Source organism: Gopherus evgoodei, chromosome 9 (genome assembly GCF_007399415.2).
Source record: "Gopherus evgoodei ecotype Sinaloan lineage chromosome 9, rGopEvg1_v1.p, whole genome shotgun sequence".
Classification (NCBI taxonomy): Eukaryota; Metazoa; Chordata; order Testudines; family Testudinidae; genus Gopherus; species Gopherus evgoodei.
The window spans coordinates 95,944,665-95,970,964 of NC_044330.1; the positions used below are offsets into that span (position 1 = coordinate 95,944,665).

A 26,300-nucleotide genomic window follows, 5' to 3' on the forward strand; every position below is an offset into this window, starting at 1 on the left:
GGCCACTCACATTATCTGGTGTTATTGGCAGAGTGCTGCACTAAAAAAACAGATTGGTCTGACAAATTGTGAGTCCTGATTCTAACTTTGACAGGTGTCAGGATGTTCTCTAGAGACTTTTGTTAGATGACCCTGAGGCAGAAAAGCATCCCTCTTCAATCATTATGAAAATCAAGAGAACTTCAACACCTTCTAAAGTTAAAGCATGTGCTTAGAATTGTCCTGAATCAGGATGGATTTCAGTACCTACCTAGAGTTTTTCTTGAGTTGTGCTTGGTTGAGCATTCATTGCAGGAAATGAGAATCTTTCCATTACCTGCAGTGGAGAGCAGGCCTTAAGTTACAAGTGCATTCTTTCCATCTTTGTAATCAGATCAGAGAGTAGATAACACAATTTTTAATTAGGAAACAGGTATCCACACAGACTTTGTCCATACAACATTAGTACTACAGGCTGACAGGACTATGACATTAGTATCTTGAACATGACAACATGAATTAGAAAAAAATAAAGATGTCAAACAGAGGTAGCGGAATAGTACTGCTGTTCAATGACGAGAGTTTAATTTAATTTCACTTCAAGTTCATTACAGTGCAAGAAAAATAAAAGGATGCTTTACATACAAATGGAATACACAAGCCCCCAAAGCCATTTGTCACTATTTAAAATGATCTGATAGATATTTTATTTCTGGCTCTCTAATAACCACAATGCTTGATGGTATTAAATAGGACAAGTCTACGGCATCACATGATCCCTTAAATAATCTTTTCCAACCTGCTTTGTGTATTTTTTCTTCCAGTAGATGTAAGTAAAACGATTACATTGTTTCTGCCACAGTGCTGTAAACCTGTATTCCTCAAATCTGACATCAAGAATTAAAAAGGGGGTGTGGGATGGGCTATGACTGAGAAGATTAAGAATGGCAACCAGCAACACAAATACAGGCACTTCTATTTGAGGATTAATTTAGACCTCATGAAAACTGGTATTAGTAAGCACTTCTGTACAGGATACCTGGCTGTATATACTGGGCTTGTCTACACTGCAGTACTGACAGGGGTGTGAACTGTAGAATATGCTTATTTGTGCTCTGACCCCTGTATACACTGCTCATGTGAACTTAAGAACTTAGCCCTGTTTTAAACAGGACTACAGCAGTGTTAAGTAGGTACCTCCTAGTTCACACCAGCATGGTCTACATGGGACAATTAGAGCATACTCTACAGTTCACACTGCACTGCCATGTAGACAAGACCTCAGTGTAATACTTCAGCTTTTGTACATCAGCAGCCATTTAAGAATTTAATCCTGTATTAAACAATCTAGTTTCTTGTATATTGGCAATATTTATTCTGCAAATTTTGGCAGAGTATTTCATTTACGAAGAAGAAACTTTTCTGCATTTTTCCTGATCCTGCCATCTTTGTGGGCTTGATACAACCTCTCATGAAGTTGATGCGAGTCTGACAATTTTATCAGACCCTAAATGCATACAATGCCCATTGAGTTTTGCACATAAAGGAACTGTAGGACTCCGTTACTTATAGATATGCAAAACATCTATTTTCACAAAGAAGCTACATGAACCAGTCTCCCCACTACACCCAAAACACAAGGCAGCAATGAAAATGAACTTTTTGCCCTCATTAACAAGTGTAAACACTGGTACAGTTCCAGTATCAAAGAAATCATTGAGTGATGACATCCAAAATATAAAACTTCAGTTTATAATGCTCTCTAACCTCTAAATCTCACTATTATGGATTGATTCAGACCCAGTAAATACAAGTCTGTCAAACTCCATTTTTAACCAAGATGAAAATTATTGGATTAACAAATTAGTGGTTCATATGTGCTCTAAAGGCTAGTAAATACTCATACAGGACAGGGGTAGCCCAAGCATGGACCAGCCACTTTGCAATGAGAAATCCCAGCTGTCAGCTTAACAGCTAATAAAAAAACATAATAGCACTCAAGAAAAGGGAACTCCAGTACTACCACCATGAGGCTAATCAGGTCTGAAGAAACTTGACATGAAGTTAAAGAACTATGAACCCAAGCCTGTATTTGGCATGCAGCCAAAACTGCCACAGATCAATACTTTTGGGTGCACAGATAACAGGATTGTTTTTATTCTACAGTAGGTCAGTACACCTAGTTATGGGGACAACTTGATGGCAAGAATAAGTATATTATCAGATCAATGTAGTTATGAAATTTAAGTGAAGGTATTGCTAAAGCTATTTTCTCACACTTCAGACAAGATGCCAAATTTACTGCATCTCAAAAACAAATACTGTGCAGTGGTGTAGGTAGAAACTGGTAGATGTTATCATAATTAACTCCATAATTAACTTGGTAGTTTCCACTCAGCCTGAGGGTGATGGAAAGGACAATGCCTACTTTTAAAATCCACCACCCAAGTGTAATTAAAGGACTCTTCCTAGTTATCTGTGAACCAGTAACACGAATACGTGTAACAGAAGTTTGGCATGCAGAAAAGAGCAATAAGATCAGTGAGAAAACAGCCCAAAATACAAGATACTTAAAGACTGAATCCTACTCCTATGGATGCGAGGACCAAAACATCCACTGACTTGTATGGAAGTAGGACTGGTCTCAAGTTATACTTACTAATACAGAAATGGCCTAGGTCAGAATTGCATTTGATGTGACTCCACCTGCAAATAAGATGAGAACTCACTCTTTAAGTGACTTATCTGTTTTCTTCCTTTTGAAGGCAGATTCCATAGCAGACAGCAGCCACCATGCAGTTAACTGTTTAAAATGGGTGTTCATAATACACAAGGCTTCTGATTTTTGGTTTTAATAGACATGGATAAAACACTCCCAATTAAAAAAAAGACTGGTGTTTATCCAATAAACTCTGGAAAAAAATATTGGAAATTGTTACTAAATTCATGTTGACTTCACCCCTTTCATAGTGCAGTTTGTTTAGATAGGTGATGTCCCTGCTCACTGGCTTGTAAGGGCCTGCCAACACAGAGCAGTAATGTGAACTCTGGATGTGTGATTTCTGAAGTTCACTAACATATTGCACATTCATTGGTCTGTATAGACCTGGCTGATTCACACTTAAGGCTCCCTAATGTCCTTTAAGGTAATGCTGTTTGAAACAGTACTAAGTGTATATACAAAGAGAAAAGCCCCATGTTTGGATATCTTCATAGAACTCAGAACAAACGCCAAAAAATGAAGTGAATAAACCCCCAAAACAGAAGCCCTATACTGTATTCTCAAACAGGCACAGTACCATCCACAGAAAAGTGTGGCAAGCTAACAGCATGGAAATGAGTTTCCTGTAGTATTTACAAATTAGCTAAAGCAAAAACAAAACATACTTTCAATCTGCATCACTAGACAGAAAACTGAAATGTGTGACCATCTGTTTCTATGGCACTTAAAGGAGAGTGCCACAGAATTTAATAGGGCTGAAACAAATTACATTCTACAGAAACTTAACAGGATTCATAATTACTCTAAAAACTATAAAACTGAAATAAATTATCTCAAACTAAAATGATTTAAAAAACCTATGGAAAGATGACAATATTCTACTAAATTCTACAGGACTTTTCCAGAAGCGTATGAAATAAATACTATTCTGGGCAATATCATGAACTTTCATCCATCCTACTTGTTCTCTGAAGAGGGAAATCCATAGTTTAGATACAAAGACCCAAGCTTGCTTCCATTAAAGTCAATGGTAGATCTCCAGCTGATTTTAATGGAAGCAAGATCAGGCCCAAAATATGTTACAGAGCAAAAGAGGCAGAAAAAGTGAAGTGAAGCCCCATTTTCATTTGCCTTTCGGTTTTTAACCATTAGCTATCAAGCTGTTCACAGTCTCTAACAGGCGACACGCAGAGATCATATAGAGACTTGTGGCTAATGGAAAAACCTGGAGGTTGAGGTGGAATAAATAGAAAGTTTATTAAAATACCTTCCTTCTCATGAGCCCTCCTGGAGCCCTTCATAGCACAAATTAAATCAAATCATAGTATTAATTACAAACGTAAGATCTTAACATTTAATAGGGTTGATACAAAGAATTTCTCGAATAACCTGAAGTGAAATACCTCTTTCTAGGTCTCTTTTGTGAAAGGTTGCTTCTCACACCAATCAGCTCCTGCTTTGTATTTGTAGGTAGCTGATACGCTCATAGCAATTAAAATACAACATTTCACCGCAAGCTGCTGCATAGTGCTACTATTTATATCTGTGCAAAATTAATGGCTGGATCCTTCAGTCATCTCTCTGGGGAAACCCAGCTGAAGTTTATTACCCAAAGCCCCAATCAGCAAAACACTTCAGCATATGCTGAAGTGCTTTGCTTGACTGGGGGCCAAGTTAAGATTGTAAAATCAAGCTCTACCCAGCAACTGACTGAATTATTTCAGACAAGGCCTGCATATTCATGGCTGGCTGTGTTGGGGGCAATCCTCCTTAGAATATAGAACAAACATTCAAAGTACTCAAACACAAATGTATTGAAAAATGATGGAAGTAGTCGCTTGTGTATTCCTAATATCTTTCCCCCTAGTCATTCATACATGGTAAGACACCATAAATAAATAAAAGCAGCTTACTTTCTGTGTAGAGAATGTACACATAAATAATTACAATATACATTTGGAAACCAAAAAAAAGACATTGTAGTGCAAAAATAAATGATCAAACAGAAGTTGTGGACATAATACACAGTGCTATAAACCTGAACCACTTGGAATAAAAGACTTTGCAGTTCATTGAAATAATGCTTTAACACTATCAGTATCTCTGTTTCACATTAAACTGCACAGATTTCATTTATCTACTACTACAAAAAACCCATCTCAAACTTTCAAAAAGTTTATGGCAAACAAGATCACTTTGTTCTGTTATAACATCGATGATACTAGCCTAGCAGTGCAGCAACTGAATACTCGTCTCAAGAAAGTTCAGAGATCCAGATGGATACTACACAATGATCTGTAAATATCCTTGGCTCTTTATATTTTATTTCCTTTTAAAGTTAGACTTCAAACTTGTCCTGTTTTGACACAAATCCGTAAGACATTATTGCAGTTAGATATAGTTACAGGAGAAACTCCACAGTCAAGTATTGCAAGAGGCTTCACAGCTCGTTCTCAGCATCATCGTGACCTTGTACGGGACATAAATGTAAGGACACGTCTGATGCCATTCAAGCGGTCTTTCAGGGATTTCATGGCAAGAAACGGGAGCTGAGCTCTACTCTCAAGTGGAAGGACAGCAAGGACCCACCAGCACCATGCAGGGCCATTAGGGCTAGCCTGCAATAGAGAACACCACACATACATTATGACGCAGAAGCTAAGATTCGGTCAGTGACTTAAAAAAAATCTTGGCATGGAGCAATACATTTTCACTTCCATCTCTTAGTAAGAGATGCTTTCTATATGGTCCCTCCAAATGCTATTTTAACTTCTAGTTAGACATACACAGTTTATACCCAGATCCTAAACTTTTCTACAATTTGCAGTGTTTGTATTAGACCAATTTTTGCCTCTAGTAATCTGTAGTTTGTGTCTTCTGCCTTATCTTCATGCTATGTCATAGTGGGCCCAAACCTATGAGCAGGGACTACCAAATTCATGGTCCATTTTGGCCAATTTAAAAGTTTAATGATTTCAGCTATTTCAATCTGGAATTTCATGGCGTTGTAATTGTAGGGGTCCTGACCCAAAAGTAGTTGTGAGGTGATTGCAAGGTTGTAGGGGAGTTGTGGCACTGCTACCTTTATTTCTGCGCTGCAGTTGGTGATGCTACTGTCAGAGCTCTGAAAGCAGTGCTGCCGCCAGCAACAGCGCAGAAGTAAGGATGGCATGGTATTACCACCTTTATTTCTGTGCTGCTTCCTGCAGAGCTGAACCTGCCATCAGCAGCCACCTTTCTCCAGCCACCCTTACTTATGTGCTGGTAGAACGCTGCCTTCAGAGCTGGGTGCTCAGCCAACAGCGGTCGCTCTCTGGCCAGCCAGCTCTGAAGGCAGCGCAGAAGGGTAGCAATCTGCGACCTCCCACCCCCACCCCAAAATAACCATGTGACCCTCCCTGCAATTCCATTTTGGGTCAGGACCTCCAGTTTGTGAATGCTGGTCTCCCCCTGTGAAATCTGTATAGGGTAAAAGCACACAAAAGACCAGATTTCATGGTCTGATCCGTTTTTCACGGCCGTGAATTTAATAGGGCCCTACCTATTAGGGATTTAGCACCCTAATATCTGTTATACTCTGTTCGTACTTGGAATTTAGGGTGTCCAGCACCTTGCAGTATTGAGTCCTGTAACACTAGCATCAACTTTGTCCTGCAGTTGTCACTGTTTGGTACGATCTCTATTTTCTACCTAACCTGGGGACAAATTCAGTTACGCTGCAAATCGGTGCACATCCACTGAAATTAGTAGAGATTAATTTTGTCAGTATTTTTCAGGAAGTGAAATGAAATAATAAATATGAATATTGACTTGCTCAGAGTTACTGCAGCAATAGCTTATAGCAACAGTTCAGATATTGAACAGGTTATACAGGATCAATGAAGAGGATTAACATTTTCTTCAATGGAGTTAGAAAATTCTCCTTGGTTTATCAGTGTGTGATTGCTAAGCTTCCTGTCATCAATAAAAATGACAACCTCTATTCCTGGATAAATATAAAGTCATGTACCTGTGGGTCAGGCTCCTTAGCTGGCATTGGACCAAAATGACTGAGAATTCGACTCTTGAGTGGTTGTTTGAGTGAGTTAAACCACATATAAGCCTGATCATATACAGAATCATGTAGAACAAGTAACTCAGCATAGTTCTCTCCTTGCACCTGGAGTTAACACAGAGAGGAGTGAGGCTGGAGTTAATTCCAATTACATTTTCAAAAGGCACTACACACATTCTTAATTCTTTTGAGAACTCTAGGGCAGATCCTGAAAGTTTGTTCTTTGTTTTTTTCTGAAAAGCATCTCAATCAAAAAGTTTATTTTCCTTCACCCCTATGTTGTAAACACCACAAAAAAAAATCCATTTTCAGAACAAAGTGTTTGTCAGGCTAAATCCAATCACCACTTGCTAGATTATATATTTAAATGAAAATGGGTCCCCCAAATGATTTGTGTTCAGTTTTTTTATATGAAAACTCTTTGGGGCAGGCACTGTCTTCCTATAGCACAGTATGGGTTTGCACAGTACTCAACACATTTTGAGGGTGTTACATATTCTCTCAATAATAGTGGACTTTAAATATTTTGGCATTGATTTCAGCAGGAGTACGGCCAGATCCAATCTGATTATCTGACAGATACAAAACAGACCTATTATGAGGCCTGGCAAAAATCGCATCCTGACACACTGCCTTTGAAAAATAAAAACTTTTTGGAAAATCTTCAGTCAACTCACCTTCTGATCCTCAATGTACTCAATATCTGCTGTGTTGTATCCATCACGCTGGCTGTGCTCTATCACTTTAAACCTCCTCTTGCCAATGCTGTCTACAACAGAGCGACCGTCAGCAAAGAATTCAACATTTCTTATCTCCAGAATGCAGCCATAATCAGCAAACCTATTTAAATCAAAACACAAGCAAATAGTCTATATTCTTACCAGGTTTAGTTCTGTAGATTTACTGAACAGCCACTCTATAATACAAAGATATTTACCAGTGTCAGTGAGTGCTACATGTAATACATGTTACTCTTTTTAGTGTTCTTCAGGTTATACAACACTTTTCAAAACTGTCTTCATGAATGTTCAGCTGAATGCCCAGCACCACTCTAATAAGGCTGACTTTTCTACCGTCTCTAAAATTGAGGCACTTAGCTGGATTCATCTGAAATTTGGCCTGCCTCAGGAAGGTGCAAAGTAGGTGTAGTGACCCGGAATTGTGATCCTTTGGGCAAGGGGTTCTGAGATAGAATCCCTTCCCGCCACCTCCAAGCCATTTTTCAAAGAGTTTCTAGATTTTTTTTTTGCACACTGAGCTAGAGATTAGTTAACTATTAACGTGATGCAGGTCATAATGGTCTCAAGTCAGACTTTTACTCAAGGTAGTGCATGGCACCCATTAAATCTTTGGGGGACCCAAACTGAGAACACTATTTAAGAAAACTGTACCTTTTTACAGCACACATGCACCAACACAGAAAGGTGGCTAGAGGGTTTCCATGCCTGCCATTTTATATGCTTTAAAAGCTTGACTTTTGTAAGTGCTCTAAAAGCCAAATGGTTACTTGGATTGCTATGAAATTTGGGGTGTCTCATGGGGACAAAGGGTAGCGTTAAAGATCCAAATGTGGGATCATTTGACCTAGGGGATCCAAGTTACAGGCCTCAAAACCAAAACCAGTTTCCTTCTGTGGCCTTGTTCTGTTAAATTGAGATGTATTAATGGCTGGATGAATCACAGACCACGCTACAACGGATGGTGGTGAACTCACCCTCTTCAGTTATCATAACTAAAGATGAATTAATCACAAGCCCCACATCTCTGACAAAAGGCGTTTTGGACTGAGTGGCCAGAGGCAGCTGCAATTTGTGAGTCACTAGGGGCAATTTTATTTTGTAAGGGGAATGTAATCAAAGTCTGTGGGGAGGAAAAAATTAAACATGACTGCTTCCTGGAAGGAGGCGGCTATGAGGAGGCTGAGGAATTGAGTAATAAGGGGAGAGGGGCTTGGGGCTGCAGCAAGGGGAAGGGGATTCACAGGGATGGGTGATAAACAACCAGTTTGAGACTTGCTGGGGGGAGGGGGAAAATCTTTTTCACTAGCTCCTGGGGGACTGGTTGGACCAAGTAGTTACTGGGGCAGATTAATGTGATGTTTCCAAAGAAACACTGCACAGAGCTTAGGAACCGACAGCACAGGCATCATGTTTTGCCCACTCTGCATCATCTAACCAGTGACCTAAGAACTGTGTCCTAGTGGGCATTGTGGTGATTCACTTGGGCAGAAATAATCTGAGCCTTATTTCTGGTGTTCATCTGATTCATTGGATATCAGAGATGTGCATCCAGGAACTATGGTGATTTTCTTCTCATGTTTGTCCTTTAATAGCATTAGATGGAATCCTGTGAATGAGACTGAATGGGCTGTAAAAACGAGGCGAAGAGCTAGCACATTTCAGCAACTGTGGGGCTGGCAAAGCAAAGACCTGTGTAGGCCCAGGGCATATTGGAGCATTGCTGAAAGAGGGCAGATTTAAGGTTGCATGGGCAATCTTAACTGGGCATTTCCTGGTTTTCAGGAGTTTGAGTTTTGCTCATCTCAATGTTTTGCAAGGGGACAGTATACCACCAAGCAATCTTAATTCTGTATTTATGTAGTCTGTGGCCATTGAATTTTAGAATACTGAGAATTTCTTGTGCAATGCAATCTCTTAGGTAACCACATACTGTACCAGGGCAACTGTTCTAGAAGGATAATTCACTTGCTATTTAGCTACACTTCAAAATGTAAAAGCATCAAATGTTCAGTGAAAACTCTATGGCCAGTAGGGTTAAGGACAGTAAGCACTATGGCAGGACTATAAAAATCTACAAAGAAAAACTTATCAATGATTTTAATAATCTTTGCAGTCTCTGGCTTATACAGACCATTATGACAACCATGTGGACTTCAGGGCAGGGTGATATGAGATTGGCACTTATAGTGTCTGTAGTAAATGGCATGATGTAAATGCTCAGCCAGTTCATGTACTAAGCTGACCATACTTCTGTCTCAACCACTATATTTAATACAGTAGAGATGTCAATCTGACCTGATAACATGACTGCTTGACAGTAAAATTCATTAACATTCCAACTTGGCTGGTGGTACCAAAGAAATACATTTAATACTTCTCAAGCCATACCTAATAAACTGTGAGCCACTGCCACGTACCACTGAGGCCAATACCTTAATGGGATTCCAAAGGAGGATTAAATATTTAAATGAATAATATCTGCAGTTACCCTATCTAGGGTAAAAGTGTCTAGTAAGGGATATAAATCTTATCTTCATGTTTCAGTACATCAGCACACCATTAACCAACACAGTTAGGAAGAAATGTGTCTCCCCTCCCCCTCCCCACAGTTGTCCATTATGGGGTTTTCAGCACCTTCCTTTGAGACAGCTAGTACAGACAGGCTACTGGACTGAAACAGATAATTGGTCTGATCTAGAAAAGCAACTGCCACCACTGGAGTGCACTGCTTACTCACCCCTTGACAGGATCACCAATACACATTCCGAATTGTTTGGTGCCAGTCTCCATGCATCTTCGAATCATCAGTCGATAACATGGCTCAAAGATGTGCAGAGGGCAAGGGACTGTAGGATAGGCCATTGTGCAGACAAAGATGGGAACATTCTTATTTAAGCTATAAGAAAAAAAAACCCACTAGGAAAACATGCACCAACTTCCAGAAAGCATTAGAAAGGTACAAGCCACAGACATTTTATGCAACACAATGCAATTTAGAGGATGCCTCATCGTGCTAACATTTCAAAGTGCTTTACAATAAAATCAAATGGAAAACAAGATTTCTATATTATACAAGAACGGTGAAACTATTTTTTCACCTTTCCAGATAACAGTAACTGATATTCCATTATAATTAATGGAACTTTTTTTTTTAAATCCTTCCAGCAAAGCCAGAAAGAGTTATCACCTCATCTCTCTAGGTTGCTTTAGAGCTCAGATGTTCCTCCATTCTCTCCCTTTCCCATCCAATTTCTAATCCACACATACTGGTGAGCTTTTTTATGGTGCAGAATTCCACTTCCAGCCACTATAACATGCGCCAAGGTTAACAGACCGCAGTGTCATTGCAATGAACCTCGTATTACTGGCTTGAATTTTCTCTTGCATTTGAAACCAATCACAAGAGCATGCTACCAGATAGCTTGGAGTTTAGTCTTGTGTATTTGAACTCTGCCCTTCTTGAATCATGTAATACAGGGTCAGCTTCTCTATCAGTACCTTAGGACATGTTCTACAGCGATGAGAGCCATTCAGTTGCTAGCTAAACTACTTTTAAAGACTGGTTTAAAAAAAACAAACCACGAAAGCCCATACAAACTGATTACATACTTGGAAAGCTCTGCAATTTCCTCTTCATAAATCTTCCTTCTCTCAGTGAGTTCCTCTGGAAGGTACTTCGCTATTAACTCCTCCATCATTACCGTTTTGCAATATTTCCTCAAAGCTAAGCACTGCAACATGAAGGCACAATTGAGCAGCTATCAAACAATGCATAGCAATGGCCACCATATTTTAGCAAAGTTTGCTCCAATGCAGCCTTTTCTTAATTGTATTTGAACACTAATCCATTTCCCTCCTTGCTTTCTGGCCTGCTTGTGACAATCAAGGTCCAGACACCTCACGACCTGGGAGTCTGGACTCCCAAGAATAAGTAATTGAGTCAAGTGATTCTATACATTATTACTGTACTAGAGGTGTCAAGTATGGTCTTTTTACTAAAGCCAGACACACACTGGTCTTGTGTGTGATGGTTTTGGGGAGATCTGAGCCTGGAAGGGCTGTTGGTGTTACTCCTGCAAGCAGCAATCAGGCTGGTGGAATCTAGGGTGATGCCACTTTGCTGTGAACGGGCTGTAGGTGTCAGGGCTCTGAGCCAAAGCTGGCAGCACAGGAGCACCCAGGGTTACAGGACAGGTGGTGACAACCCCTTTCTGGTTTGGATGTCCCCCCACATCTCACTATTCTAAAGACATGGGCAGGGCACTAATTTTTGAGAAGACTTTTCAAAGCAATACAGAGAACAGCATTACATGCCAATATCCTACATGAACATCATGCACTAAACTGATGTCATGGAGAATTCCATGCCCAGAGCTTGCAGGATTGGGCTCTGTTTATTACGCCTGTAACTGGTATGGAGAACCTACACAGACAGTAACAAACCCCCCCCACCTCCCAAAAAAGCTACTATGTCATTGTTCGGGGGGATTGGCCATTTCCTATGGGCTTTTGTATTCTCAAAAAACCTAGCAGAAACAGCTGATGCATGAGGAGCTTCAGCTTCATTACTCCATTTAAGGAGCTAAAGAGTCAAAGTTGAGTAATAATTTATAGTTTCCTGTGTCTTAAGTTGGTTCACTGTGAAGATATCATTTCCTTCCCTACTGGTTTAGTTTGTGTCTCAGAATTTTTCTCTCTGTATCATTGCTGGTTTTCCCACAGAGCTTAAAATTAACTTTCCTCCTTTTGTTTACTTTTGGTTGGTGAAGCAACAAGTCAACACTAGAGCTGTTTACATAAAATGTATTGCAGAGCCAGAAGAGGGAACAAAATATTATCCTAGAGATGCTACAAAACCTAGCTACTCTCTAGCTAAAAGTTGTTAGCCTCTGGGAGCTCACCAATGCCAAGCAGTTTTTTAAATCCCACCCTTGAAATCTGGGAGACATTTCTCATTGTATTGAACAGTTTACTCCCTTCCAACCCTCAGCTCCCCAATTTTTATAACTTTAATTACAAATATGCATTCCTGCAAAAGACAGAGCTAAGACTGAAAAGCAAACCAAAGAGAAAAAGAAAGCATACCAAATCCTACCAGTGAAGGCCACACAAATAATTTAACAATTTTAAGGCAGGCAAAAATTAGCATCTAAGGTACTTGACAGTATCCTTTTAAGGCATAAATGAGAACATGACTGAAGAAGTCCAAGTAACACCTGAACCCTGTTCCAGTAGGACGCGCCACATGGGCTGACCAGGCAGAGCACTGCTGATCTCAATGTGCAACCACTCAGACTGAGCTCTACGCTGGATCAGGGCTTTAGCTTTTAAAAGTGTTAAAACTACATGAGCTCTCTGAGCCTTGGAGACATTTAAAAAAAGCTTCATATGGGATTTCAAGTATATTTGGATATACCAGTGGATTTCTGAAGTTAATTCCCCCTCCCCTCCAGTTTATGCAGACCAAATTCATGCATCATTACCTCAGAAAGACCTTCTTTGCACAGGGGACATTTTGCATTGTGATCTAGGCATCTTTCGAGACATTTCAGGCAGAATGTGTGCCCACAAGGTGTGGTGACAGGTTCATAAAAAAGCCTGGAATGGAACAATCAACAAAAAAAGCGACAATATCTTGTAGCAAGATGATAAAAGGCTACTTCATAAAACCTTTTCATATTTATTCAGTATAAATAATTCTGTGCATTTTAGTCAGAAATTTGTTTGTTTTTCACTTCTGTATTTATTCAAGTAAGGCATTTTGCTATTGCCAGTCTAACATAGAAAGCGCTCTGTGAAATCCTGGGTCCACTGAAGTCAACAGAAGTTTTGTTACCGATTTCCATTTGAGCAGGATTGCCATTTTGGGACCTATAGGGTTAATAAAATGGGTATACACCAGGGGTGGGCAAACTTTTTGGCCCAAGGGCCACATCTGGGTATGGAAATTGTATGGGGCCCCATGAATGCTCAGAAAACTAGGGGCTGGGTGCAGGACGGGGTGAGGGGTCTGGCTGGGGGTTTGGGCTTTGTGGTGGGGCCAGGAATGAGGCATTCTGGGTGTGGGAAGGGGCTCCAGGCTGGGGCACAGGGTTGGTGTGCATACGTGAGCGGGGGCTCCGGCTGGGGGTGCAGGCTTTGGGGTGGTGATGAGGGGTTGGGGGTGCACGAGGGTGCTCCGGGCTGGGACCAAGGAATTCAGAGGGCAGGAGGGAGATCAAGGCAGGGGTAGGGAGTCAGGGTGTGGGAGAGGGTCAGGCTCTGGGCAGCACTTACCTCAAGCAACTCCTGGAAGCAGCAGCAGCACATCCCCCCTCCATCGCCTACGTGGAGGTGCGGCCAAGCAGTGCTGTGCACTGCCCCATCTGCAGGTGCCATCCCTGCAGTTCCCGTTGGCTGTGCCCGGCCAGTGGGAGCTGCAAGGGCAGCACTTGGGGCAGGGGCAACATGTGGAGCCAGAGGGGCGACATGCACTGCTTCTGGGAGCCATGGAGAGCCACGGTATGTGCAGAGCAGGGCAAGCCCCCAACCCTGCTTCCCGGCTGGAGCACCAGAGCAGGGAAGCCCCGGACCCCTCTACCTGACGGGAGCTCATGGGCCAAATTAAAACATCTAAAGGGCTGGATTCAGCCACCACACCGTAGTTTGCTCACCCTGGTAAACACTATTGTTACCATATGTAACGCTGGAGAATTTAGTTTTGTTTGAATACATTGCATAGCTTCTAACTTCCAAATGACCATTCTCCCACAAAATAAATGCACATTAAAGTTATGATTCTGCTTTTCAAGTTAGTTGTCTTCTTTTCTGGCTAAATTCACTGGAAGACTATATATAAATTCCAAAGAGATCTTTCCCTGCTGATGAGCATTTAAAAAAAAAACCAGAGGGATGTTACAAAAAAGTCTCTCTAACCATTGAAACTAGGAATGAGACCATTCAAAACCGATTACTTTGATCTTAAAAAAACCCATTCAATATTTTAAGGCCTCGTCAATTATTTAGCCTGACGTAATTGCTTAAGTTCATTTTATTAAAAGGTAATTTTCATTTTAAAAAGAAAACACTGGTTTATCAGAGATAGATCTGGTTGCTACTGTCCATGCATAAAAAAATAATTCCATACTTAATTTTTTCAGCATGCAAAGTATGTTTAAGAACATACTGACTCTTAACAAAATAGCAATAGCCAGTTTATTAAGTGTCATTAGTTGCTCTAAATCAGGGGTCGGCGACTTTTCAGAAGTGCTGTGCCGAGTCTTCATTATTCAGTCTAATTTAAGGTTTTGCATGCAGTCATACACTAACATTTTAGAAGGTCTCTTTCTATAAGTCTGTAATATAGAGCTAAACTATTGTTGTACATAAAGTAAATAAGATTTTTTAAATGTTTAAGAAACTTCATTTAAAATTAAATTAAAATGAAGAGCCCCCCGGACTGGTGGCCAGGACCCGGGGCAGCGTGAGTGCCACTGAAAATCAGCTCGCATGCCAGAGGTTGCCTATTCCCTGCTCTAAATACAGACATTTAGTGAGGGAGCATATGAAGGAATATCTAAAATGCCAGTTATCTTGTTGCACAGTTAAATCCTGTCAATTGTTCAAAGAGCAGAAACTTCACTGCATAATATTACTTGTTTTGCTTTAAAATGGTTAATACCAAGTTCAAAATAAGTGTTTGTATACTTAATCAACTTACAATAGATTTACTTGGACAAATACCACTTTAAACATAAGCATACAGTACAGGAAATGTCTTTATTAGATCACATAGTCCTGATCCAGCTCTTACAGCACTAATGGGAGTTTTGCTATTGAGTTTAAGGGGGGCTGATTTAAGCCTCGCAAATTGGAGAATAACTGTAGAAAAAGATTTCTTGAGACCACGTCAAGTTTAGTATGACAACAGCAACAATAGTCACCCTTGCTGGGAAATAACTGCTCACTTCCAAGCAAACACAGAAGCGTAGAAAATGTAGGGCTGGAAAGGACCTGGAGCGCTCATCCATCCAGCCCCTAGGCTAAGGCAGGATCTAATATACCTCATCCTTAACAGTTTGTCCATGTTCCACTTCTGTAGGATTCCTTTTTGATTTTTAGGTCACAAAAGGGCTGCCATATTGGCCTCTTACTATTCTTCCTATCTTTTCTTTGCACCAGGACAGTTTGTTCCTCCCCCCACAGCTGGAATGGGTGACTCACCACCTCAGAACATGTTCTGCCAGTGCTTACTGCATGCCACTGAAATGGATATAGGTCAGTAACACCTTTGCCACTTATACAAAATAGGTCAATAGTAGTTTCTGCAGTTAGTTGGTGAAAGGTCACTATTAGTCCAAAGAACACCTCAGCCTCCAAATCACAGACAAGACATTTCTGAATTACATAATATGGATAATGACCATGAAGACCACTATGCATTAAAATCAGTGGCAAGAAGAAGATCCAACAGGATCTTCTTACACAGGCCCTGACATCCATATCATCTCAAGGACTTCAGTGGGATTCCATGTTGCTGCAAGGATCTGTGCTGTCCTGTCTTGCAGGAGCAGGGCTAATATTGTGACAGTCAGGGAAGATAAAGGGTCAGAGCTAAGAAATTAAAAAAAATGTATCTGAAAATTGCTTTGTAAAACAGTCAAACCGACATCCTCATTAAAATAGCCAAATTCAAATTGTGTGCGCATATATGGCGGTTGTGAAGGGAGGGAGTGTTGGAGGAAGAGAGTTTTGCTCTTACGAATATTGAATCTTTTGATAGCTGTGTAAACTTTTGGAGCACCTGGTTCAGGTTTATAGTTTAGGCTTCTGATTTTATTTTTTGTTTTTCTTTTAACAGTTTGTTCCAAGCTGAAACTAGCCAAACCAAATAGACTATTTTCTCCAAAATATTTCATTTTTTTTCAACAATTTTTTAAGATGGCACAAAAATATTTGCAAACTTTTCAGTCAAAATAATGACACAAATCCATACTTCTGCAGCCTTGTGTCCAGAAACCTTCTCCCTCCCAAAAAACCAAACACCAATTCATTTAAAAGCTAATAGGGGATTAATCCAGAACACAGCTAATTGGTTTTGGGAATTTTTTTTCCCCCTGGAGTGCAACTGTGTCCTCGTCAGAGCCCTGAGAAACTTCTAATGTTAATTATACTTAGTTTTACTGTATATTTTAACAAACATGATTTGAAGTCAGGCTGTTCCTATACAGCTGTAGGAACTACGTTAGCACTTTGTACCTGAACTCTATCTGCAGTCTACACTTGCTCTTTTGTTGACCTATAATAGCTACAACATAGCAGTGCTTTTATAAGGTTTAACTTATTGCCACACACTGGCTTGAAGATAGAGCGTTTATTTGGAAGAATAGTTTAACTATCGTGTACTTCTAAACATTAGCTGGGAAGATGTATTTGCCTCTGTCAAAGTTTAATGGAGCACGCAAGACCAATAATAAAACTGATGTGTTAGGCAACTCTTGTTTTCATGCTCAAATTAGAAGCATCTCTGAGGAGAAATCAGTGATATTTAACTGTGTAAACAGAACAGTGAGCAGCTGTATATTGAGCCTATGTTTGGTTACTTGTGCCGACTTATTTTGGCTAAGTACTAGAGACAAAGGACTTCTATTTGCTTATAAGGCCTTTACTATTGCAACAACACTACTTTATTAGTGGCACCATTTTACATAAAGTGTTTTCATAGAAAGCAACTTTCCAAATATTTCAAGCATTATGAAATATCGCTACATGATGTACGTATTAAATTAACTGCAGAGGCCTAAGCGTTGACTTCCACATAGTGGCTGGTAAGAAGAAATCTTTCAGATATGTTTATTAATCTATTTAAACCTGACACACGGTATCTTTTGCCAGAACAGTCATTTGTCTGGGGCACATCAAAAGCTTTCAGACAGACATAGTCCCATTCATAGTTAACTTTTCAGAACCAAATAACTAGAAGTGAGGGGGAAAAACCCATTCTCCCCCCAAATAAACAGCTTCCAAATGATAGAATAATAAGTGACCGAGCAAGCTAGGGAATGCCATACATCATGGCAGTGAAAAACAAGTACAACATAAAAACAGTCATTAGAAAATAATGGATACCTCATACATAAAGAACAATCCAGGTCAGAGGGGTCCACAAATTCAAATGGAACGCGGCGCCCAGCACTAGATCCCTTGGCATCAATTGCACCTATTTATAATTGTAAAAAAGTCATTGGAACATAACTGGACACAGCTACGTAACTGGTTTAACATTTCAAAGACACTGTTTTGGAAGTTCACAAACAGCATCTGATTTTAACATGTACTCAAATACATGCAGTATGTGATCACAGTAGTTACTGAATCATTAAGATCATGGGAATAATTTGTGTGCAAACACCAAAAATCAGCCTGGGCACAACTCACAACAGGCATGAATTTAATCTCACACAACCATGTTATCACTGTTGGAAATATATAAAGGGCTAGATTCTCCTGTCACGCCACTGTCTATCCATGGAATGGAGGGTGAATCAGGTCCAAACACTTGTGGTCTCAGATGTCATGAGCAATGAACCACATTGATGCTTTGTAGGTATGAATAAAGCAAGTCAAAATTTTTACTTTAATTATACTATTACTATTGGACAGAGTGCCGTAAGTGTACATGGCACTGACATTTCTCATAACTTTCAGGGCTCAACTGGTAAACAAGGGCTTGGCCCAGTCCCCTTTGTTCTCTTCCTAGATTTATTAGTGTAGTGTAATTACCTTTACAGAGGAAGCTGCACTCTCTCCACATCAGTTCAAGCCCTGACTACAATCCAGAGTGAATAGAAAAGACATGAAAATCTAATTTGGAGCCCAGTCCTTCACTCTTTACCTGGGCAAAACTCCTGCTGGAATTAAGGATCCAACACTGCATTCCTTACTAAGGCAAAATTCCCACTGGATTCACAGCACAGGACCAGCCCCCCTATTTTATTAATCAGGTTTACCTTTCTTCATGAGTTTGCAGGCCACCTCATCACTTCTCATTTCCTCAGAGCAGTGCTTTCTCTTCAGAAGGCTGCATTTCTCAGAAATGCGAAGGGCAGACTCAAGGGTGGAGGCATGTTTGTTCTCATCTTCTGAGCAGCCTTTTTTACTTTCTATCATTTGAATGGATTTTCTCAGACTGACACAGTCACTCATTTTTTGTTCTTCCTGAGCAGGGAAACTCCTTTTCTGTTCCACATTTACCTGTGCGTAAGAGGATTGTACATCAGGACTGCAGTTCTGTAGCATTTTCATTCTGCAGACCACTTTGTAAGAGAACCACCCACCCACCCACCGTCCTGCTCAGATCTCAAACTGTCATGCTGTGGACCACCAGGAAGGGCTCTGCAAACCAATGGACTCCAGTTTGAGAACCATTGTGTCTGGGCCTTATTTTCAGACCACCTTCCCACAATACACAACAAAACAAGCAGTGTTGCTGTGTTATCAGCCTTCATTTAGAGGGACTTATAACTTAGCCATGATACTTGATTCAGGAAGTAATTTGGCCAAATCTCACCCTGTAAGTCATTTCCTGAGCTATGGAAAAATCCATTTGACTGGTTTTAAGTTAAGAGTGAAAAATATTTTGTATATCACAGTGCTGGTTTAAAAGACTAAAACACCATATGATCTTTATTCCAAGGGAGGAGTAGGAGTATACACAAAACAATAAAAGGAAAAAGTACATACAAGAGGCTGCTTCAGTGAGACTGATCTTTTACTCAATAGCTAAAATGGGCTGCTGGTTCTTGTGTTTACAGCAGTCACAATATCCCAGAAAACAGGTCATAAATTAAAGAAGTTTTGCTGCAGCATCCTTAATCCTACCATTGCCATGTAACAGACAATTAGTAACCATTTCATAGGATAATGCCTACCAGTTTGCCAAATCAAATGGAGGGACTGATTCCCCCTACTCCTCTGGTGAATATGAACCTAGATACTACAGGTCATTGTCAAGAGCCATCAGAGACCATGGGACACAGGAAGGCAGGTGTAGGGGGTTGAATTGTCTCCTCTCTTCCCAATAACCTACCTCATTCAGGAATGGCAATCTTAGGGAAAGAGCCTCTCCTCAGAAAGCACAAAAGGCCTTTCAGAAGACTATGGCATTGAAATAGGGGTGCACTGGAGCAGAGCTGTGCAATAGCCACCATTCAAGTTTGCAGGAGTTAGCGCAAAGCTTTCCTATAGCTATGAGAGAGAATTTACACCCTCGGAGTTTCAGGTTTGGATGAACTAAAGATAGTCCTCAACCAAACCTCTGAATCCAAACTCCCATAACATGGAACTTTGGATCTGAAACCAACCTTGTGGGTGGCTCATATACCCATATTGGTAAAGACCCCATAATCACCAGTCAATACTTCTGAACTTTGGATCTGAATCCAGGGTGGATGGCCTATCATCAATTAAGGGCCAAATCAAAGCCCTTGATCTGAACACCTCCCAAACTCTGGATCTGAACTTTACAACTCAGGCCCATCTCTGGTGTACACTAAATGGAAGATCTAGCATTTGTTATCACAGGTAAAGGGATTAATTTTCACAAGCAAGAAAAAGAAGGATCTTTTGAAGTCTGACAGCCTTCCTTCCTTTTTATGGATCAATTAAGTTGAATCCAGTAAATTAGTAGTTTGTTGCAGCTTTTCAATCCCTAAAGCAGTCTTTAGCTTGTCTGTATTAAGTATTCTGATTCTCAAAAACAATCTGGAAAAAGTATTATTCAAGGTCCCAAAACAACACAGCAAAATTAAGAACCACACATCAGTTTATCTTTACCTTGAGCAACCTTTGTAAGTTATGGCTGGTGTCTGCAGATCCCACTGAATTTAGAAGGTTCCCCTTCAATCTAGAGTGAGGTGACAACAGCTGCAGGATATCAGGTAAGTGTTCCTGAGCATTTCCCGGGATGGGTGAAAATAAACTAAGTAGAAGCTGTGATATAAAACAGAATACATACTTCACTACTTAGTTATTCTCTTACAATCTCTTAAGGGAAAGTGGGGATTGAGAGGAAGGAGATGGCTGACAGAAACATCTTTGATTTACAAAACCACTCAAAAAACCCTGGACAACTAATTAGACTAGGGTGAAACCAAAAGGAACAAATAAAAAGCTAGTGTGATGCAGGCTTAGAATAAGCAAAAAAGTCAACTTCAGAGTTAAATGTACTGATACGTTGTCAACTGGTTTTGTTCTTTAGGGTAAGAAACGCTTACACACATGTGAATTATGTTCTGCAGACTGTAGAACTAGAATTCTCCATAAACGTGTCTGCATCTACTGCTTGTGGAATTTGATACAAGTTTGTGCTATGCACCCTAAACGCCCACTGAAGTCATTGGGAACTGAGGGCACTTACCATCCCCTAGGTCCAGGCCCAATCAGATCTCTAATATTACAAATAATTGGAGTGTCGAGAAAGAAAAATTGAGACAGTGACAAAGTTGCAGGCATGAAAAACAGGCAATGGCTTCTCACCAACTGAAAACAAATGTAAAATCCACTAGCAAATTGCTAGCCATTAGCAGAGTGCAATTCACTGAATGCATTAAAAATAGGAATTCCATGTTACAAGAGACTGAAATCGTTTCACCGAACTCCAGGCCTGGTCCAGCAATGCTTCCATATGTGCACTGAGCACATCATGTATGAACATCAATCAATCCATAGTCCTGTTCAAGCCAAAAAGGGACTCCTCTTGTGAGCAAGAGGGCAGGATTGAACCTTCAATGTTAAAACAAATTCCAACGAAGACTGCCAATTACAATGAGCAGAATGACAAATTTTCACTTAAAGGATTTCATAAAGAGGGACTACATCACTGTTATGCAAACAGTCTTGAAAAAAATCAATAGAATATTATATCACTTGATGCACTCTGTAGCAGACAAAGTCTAGTTCATCCACAGGACCCTATTACTTAGAAATGAATAGCATTCTTGGACAAAGCTACTTTGAGCCTGAATTTAGAAACTTATCAGTTCATTGTCTCTTGCTCCAACACACAGGAAGATATCACTACAAAAATGATACGTGAATCAATGACAATGCATGAGACTGCATTTTGGGAAAAGGACCACGCTGGCAATTCAGGAAAAAAGGAAAAACACCACAAATGTCTACTATCTCTCAAAGCTTCCCAGTCAACTATATTATAATCAGATTGGTGCTCTGATGTGAGAAAGTGTTTGTGCAATCATGTACTCATTTGTTTTCACTACAGGAACCACTACTAAATTATTATATAATGTTGAGTGTCCCCACAAAGATTATTTTCAACAAAGGGTCAAACACACATGCAAACCTTAAGGTAAGTGTTAATAACAATTATCAAAGGTATGTAAAGAAGGATTAGCAACCTTGGCAGTAGCTCTTTAAAGAGAAAGGTAACACGGCTGTATACTGTAGCTTAGTTTGCTACTGGAAGAGCCTTATTATAGATCTGTCACATTGCCCAGTTATCTTTAATCATTAGCCACCTTTTGAAAGTTTTTAAAATAAGGCTCTTCCTTTGTTTACTCTATTCCTTTTAGTGGCTGTGAAAAGAGTGATCTTGCTCCCAAGTGGAATCCTGGCCCTGCTGCGCAGTGCTTTCACAGTCTGAGTCATCGAGCTGATACAACATTCACTAGAAACTCCCACTTCTGTCCTAATTGATAGCATCAGTCTACCTGGTAATAAGACTAGGTAGCTGACTGGAAGTGTAACTGCAGGGAGTCTAGGAGTGCAATACTAGCCTCCCATTGATTTTTAACAAACTCTGCTGTTATCGGAGTTACAAAGGCAACTCTCTTACTAAGATTAGACACAAAACAGCCTTTCTATACACCATGTGCTGTATGTGTTTGTTATCTCCAGTGAAACTTTTTGGAGTATAGCAATGGACACCATGTAATACATCACCATGTAATAATCTTTACTTCGTTATTTATTTATTTTTTAAACAAAAAGGAAAATTATCTCTATTTCATTTTCAGTGATCTAAGTGTTGTTGCACAAGGCTAAAGAACTCACCTTTTGAGCCTCTGATTTGGCTGTCCTGTTCCCAAAATCCAGGGCAAGGCAAAATAGAAACTCTCTTAAAGATTCTTCTGTTTTCCCCACATTAGCGAATGCTTGTCCTTTCCTTAAGTGACCCTGAAATCAAACAGATCTACAGTTCTAGTTTATTTCCTTTTACCACATTTTGAGCCTCCTTATTAAAGCAAGAGAATTACTAGGAAAAAAATATTCCAAAAGTGAAATAAAAATAGGCACAAGGCAATTATGATAGTCTGCATTACTTAAATAATGAGAGAAATATAAGTCATCTTTGAGCTTTTTACTAAAACACGCCTGAAGATTTTTCATATTTAGCTTTCAGAGAAGTATCCCATCCCTACCCCCACAACAGATACACATGCAAGTTTACCCTCACAGCATCTGGCCACAGTTAAAGGCTGGTGTAGTTGAAGTCCTAGGGATCCCTCATCTCGTCATTGGACAGAACCTCCTCCCACAACCTGATCTCCTAACCTTCTCCTTAATGCTTCCTTCTAGCACAATGTAAACACTGTGCTCAACTTGACAGGGCATGAGAGCCTGACCTCCATAAAGGTCAGTGACAATTGTCCTTAGTCCATCAGCCAGCAGCCTGTGCCCTCTGTCCTTCTCCAAGAGAACTCAGTTGTATTACCATGGAATGTGTTTGCGTTCTACTGATCTAAGAGGCTGAGAGTTGAGGAATCTCTCAAATTCAGTTCTTTTGTGCTACAGCATTTGCTAAGCCACCAGAATGGCCAAAGAGTTTTTACCCTAAATACATTCGTTAAAATTAGAACTTACCTTTGACCAATATGGTTGGAGCCTGCATGCTGTTTCTGCATCATGCAATGCATCTTCATAAGATTTCAAAGTAGAGTTAATCTGGGACCGGTTGCTATATAATAAATGGTCATTTGGAGCTGCAATGGAAACATTGTCTCATTATAACAACTACAAACATTACTGACATGGGCCCTATTCTTTAGGACTCTTTTCTTAAGCAAAAGCCTTTTTCCAGTTGTCTCAGGAAAGCAAACACCCATTATTTAAATAACCAGTTACAAAATCAGACATGGCAATCTCACTGGGGATTTCCAGGTACAAAGGTGTCAGATTTATATTACACAACTGCTGTAAACACTGCATACATAAAATTCAGAACAGCTCACGAAATACATCACCAGCTCAAACAGAGGATCAGATTGTTTATAGAAGCTGACCAGAAAGATTTAAGTGTGTCATAACTGTATTATGGCCCAATTAATGCTGCCACAGTATAGATGGGATTTTAAAATGAATAAACTCCCTTTTCAAAAGGTTTGGGATCAAAAATTGTAAATGGCACATAACTATAATCAAAGGAAATTAAATGACAACCTGAAGAACTCTGTGTAGCTCAACACTTCTCTTTCACTAGCAGAAGTGATCCAATAAAAGATATTACCTCACTCACAATGTCTCTAATAACATCAGATAAATGTTACAGCAGCATAGACCAAATGGCCCCAATTGTTTCATATGCTATGTGCTGTAACAGCCAGGCACCATGTGGTTTAAGAAAAAATTCTGATCTATAATTAAAGGATTAATAAGAACCCTTATTGTTATTTTAACTTTTTTCACATTTAGTTTATGCAACACAAAATGTTTTGAAGCCAGATTATAGTTAACAAGTAATAAATCAGTTTTCTTCACAACCATTGGTAATGTTTATTACTGGCTTGACATTGTTAAACTGAATAGTGTTTACAGAAGCCTGTTTAGCTGTTCTGTATTACTACTATGTTCCTGTTGGGCAGAGACTGAAGAGAACACAGAACTGTCATGAGTTCTAAAGAGACCTGTATGTATTCTAAGATCTAGCACTAAAGCACCAGTAAAGTCATTTGACAAGCAAGTCCCTCAACAAAACAGGCCAGGGCATTTAAAAATCTTCTCACTTATTGCAACATGTCCAGTAATAATTCACCACATGCTGCTGCGCACATTAGATTTGTCCAGAGAGGGAAAGCCCTTTTTAGGCAAAAAACAGCAACCATCTCCTGAAATAAAGCATATTCCAATGAGCACCATGTAATGGGAAGCTGTGACAATGACTCACTCGTAATTTCGATAAATATGATCAAACCTCTGGGATGCTGTCAGAAACATGACCCAATTTGTTGTTACTTCACTGGTTATACAACAATTCCATAAGAAGGGGGCAGGGAATCCAGACCAGAGTCGCAGGCTAAAAGCTTACGCAACACACTGGTCTCCTGACCTAGTTTCACTCTGGACTTTTAAAAAAATCCCAATACAATAACAGATTCCTAAAAGTTATCCCTCCCCCCAAGAGAGAGGGATGGAGAAGAGAAGTAAATATGATGGATACTGGTTTACCTTGTCAAACTACAACCACCAAACACAAAGAACACCCATTAGGTCATGTACGCTCCGCTGCCTGTAAGTCTCTAGTATGCATAGGACAAACTGGTAAACTAATTTTAAACTGGCACTAACACACTCAATACTCCAGACATTAATAACGTTTGCTTCTTTATAAAGGACTAGGCTTTATAGCATATCCTCAGCACAGCATGCGACCTGCCACACCCACCCCAATGTTATAGCTATGAATACTCCCAACGGCTGCAGCTGGGATGAAAGTCTGTAACTTGCCCTAGTCGAAATACTTGGTAAATAGGCTCAAATTTAAAAGCATGACTATAAATGACACTCAGCAGCATTCTAAGGAGAAATCTGGTTGCTAGAAACTTGGGCTTCTAACATCCCCTCTACCTGGCTGTGATCGATCAGTCGCAAAACTTGCGCATAGGAAAAAAAAATTCAAGTTTTAAGTCTTGCAGCCTTAACCCCCTTAACTCTGCCCCATGTGAGTGGATCGATGGGGGGAGGTCATTACCTAGGCTGACTGCTTCGTTGTACTTCTGCAGGGCAGCTTGCGGCTTCTTTTCCTTATATAAGAGGTTTCCTTCGTGCCTGAGCTGCGATGCCTTCACTTGGCCGGGGAACCACTTAGCCAGCAGGTTGCTGAGGATGACATTGACGCGGAGGTGCTGCCCGGCCGCCAACCTCCCCTCTTCCTTGCACAGGGCGCAGTGGGACTCAGTGGTCCTGTCCCGCTCCAGGCACTTTTTGCAAAACGTGTGTCCGCAAGGCAAAGAGACGGGCTCGAAGAGGAATCCCTGGCATTTGCGACAGCTGAATATATCCCAGTCCCGCGGCTGCAGGAGGCTGCCCCCGCCGCTACAGCAGGCGGGCAGCTGCTCTCGGAGCCGGATGCCCTGCGCCAGGCACTCCACCAGCTTCTCCAGCTGCTCCGCCCGCAGCTGCTGGTGGCAGGAGACCAGCTGGTAGAGCTGGAAGGCTTCGTGGAGCCGGCCCCCGTAGGCCAGCGCATCGGCCCGCTTGAGCAGCGCCTGCCACTCGGGCAGCAGGCTCGGGGCATCCACCTGCAGCTGGCTCCCGCAGAGCTCGGCCGCCCGCTCCAAGCTCGGCGCCTGGAACGCCCCGGCGGCGAACTGCAGCAGCAGCTGGCGCGGCGGGTGGGAGCCCATGGCCGGAGCCGCTCTACAGGGCGCGGTGCCGGGCCCCGGGGTCGGGCTGTGAAGCAGGTGCTGGGACCGCCCGGCTACGCTCCCATCGCTCCATACTGCTAGCGCCCGGCCGCTCCGCGGCCAGTTATATAAACCGCGGGACACGTGGCCCCGCGCGGCGCCACTCATTGGCCAGCGCCGGCAGG

The 26,300-nt window shown here is 40.9% G+C and overlaps 1 protein-coding gene across 2 annotated transcripts; it reads right to left on the reverse strand.

Moving 5' to 3' along the window:
- Nucleotides 1–542: 542 nt before the first annotated feature.
- On the reverse strand, nucleotides 543–26,203 carry LONRF3 (LON peptidase N-terminal domain and ring finger 3). 2 transcript variants are annotated; one of them, XM_030575224.1, is made up of 12 exons: nucleotides 25,461–26,203; nucleotides 23,357–23,475; nucleotides 22,547–22,669; nucleotides 20,309–20,464; nucleotides 18,484–18,727; nucleotides 17,603–17,693; nucleotides 12,979–13,093; nucleotides 11,105–11,226; nucleotides 10,233–10,391; nucleotides 7,433–7,595; nucleotides 6,711–6,860; nucleotides 543–5,319 (listed from the first exon to the last, which is right to left on the reverse strand). In XM_030575224.1, the coding sequence occupies exons 1-12, from the start codon at nucleotides 26,113–26,115 to the stop codon at nucleotides 5,161–5,163; spliced, it is 2,256 nt and encodes a 751-aa protein (XP_030431084.1). In that variant the 5' UTR covers nucleotides 26,116–26,203; the 3' UTR covers nucleotides 543–5,160. The 2 variants fall into 2 exon arrangements, with proteins under 2 accessions (XP_030431084.1, XP_030431086.1); XM_030575226.1 differs by lacking the exon at nucleotides 20,309–20,464.
- Nucleotides 26,204–26,300: the final 97 nt, after the last annotated feature.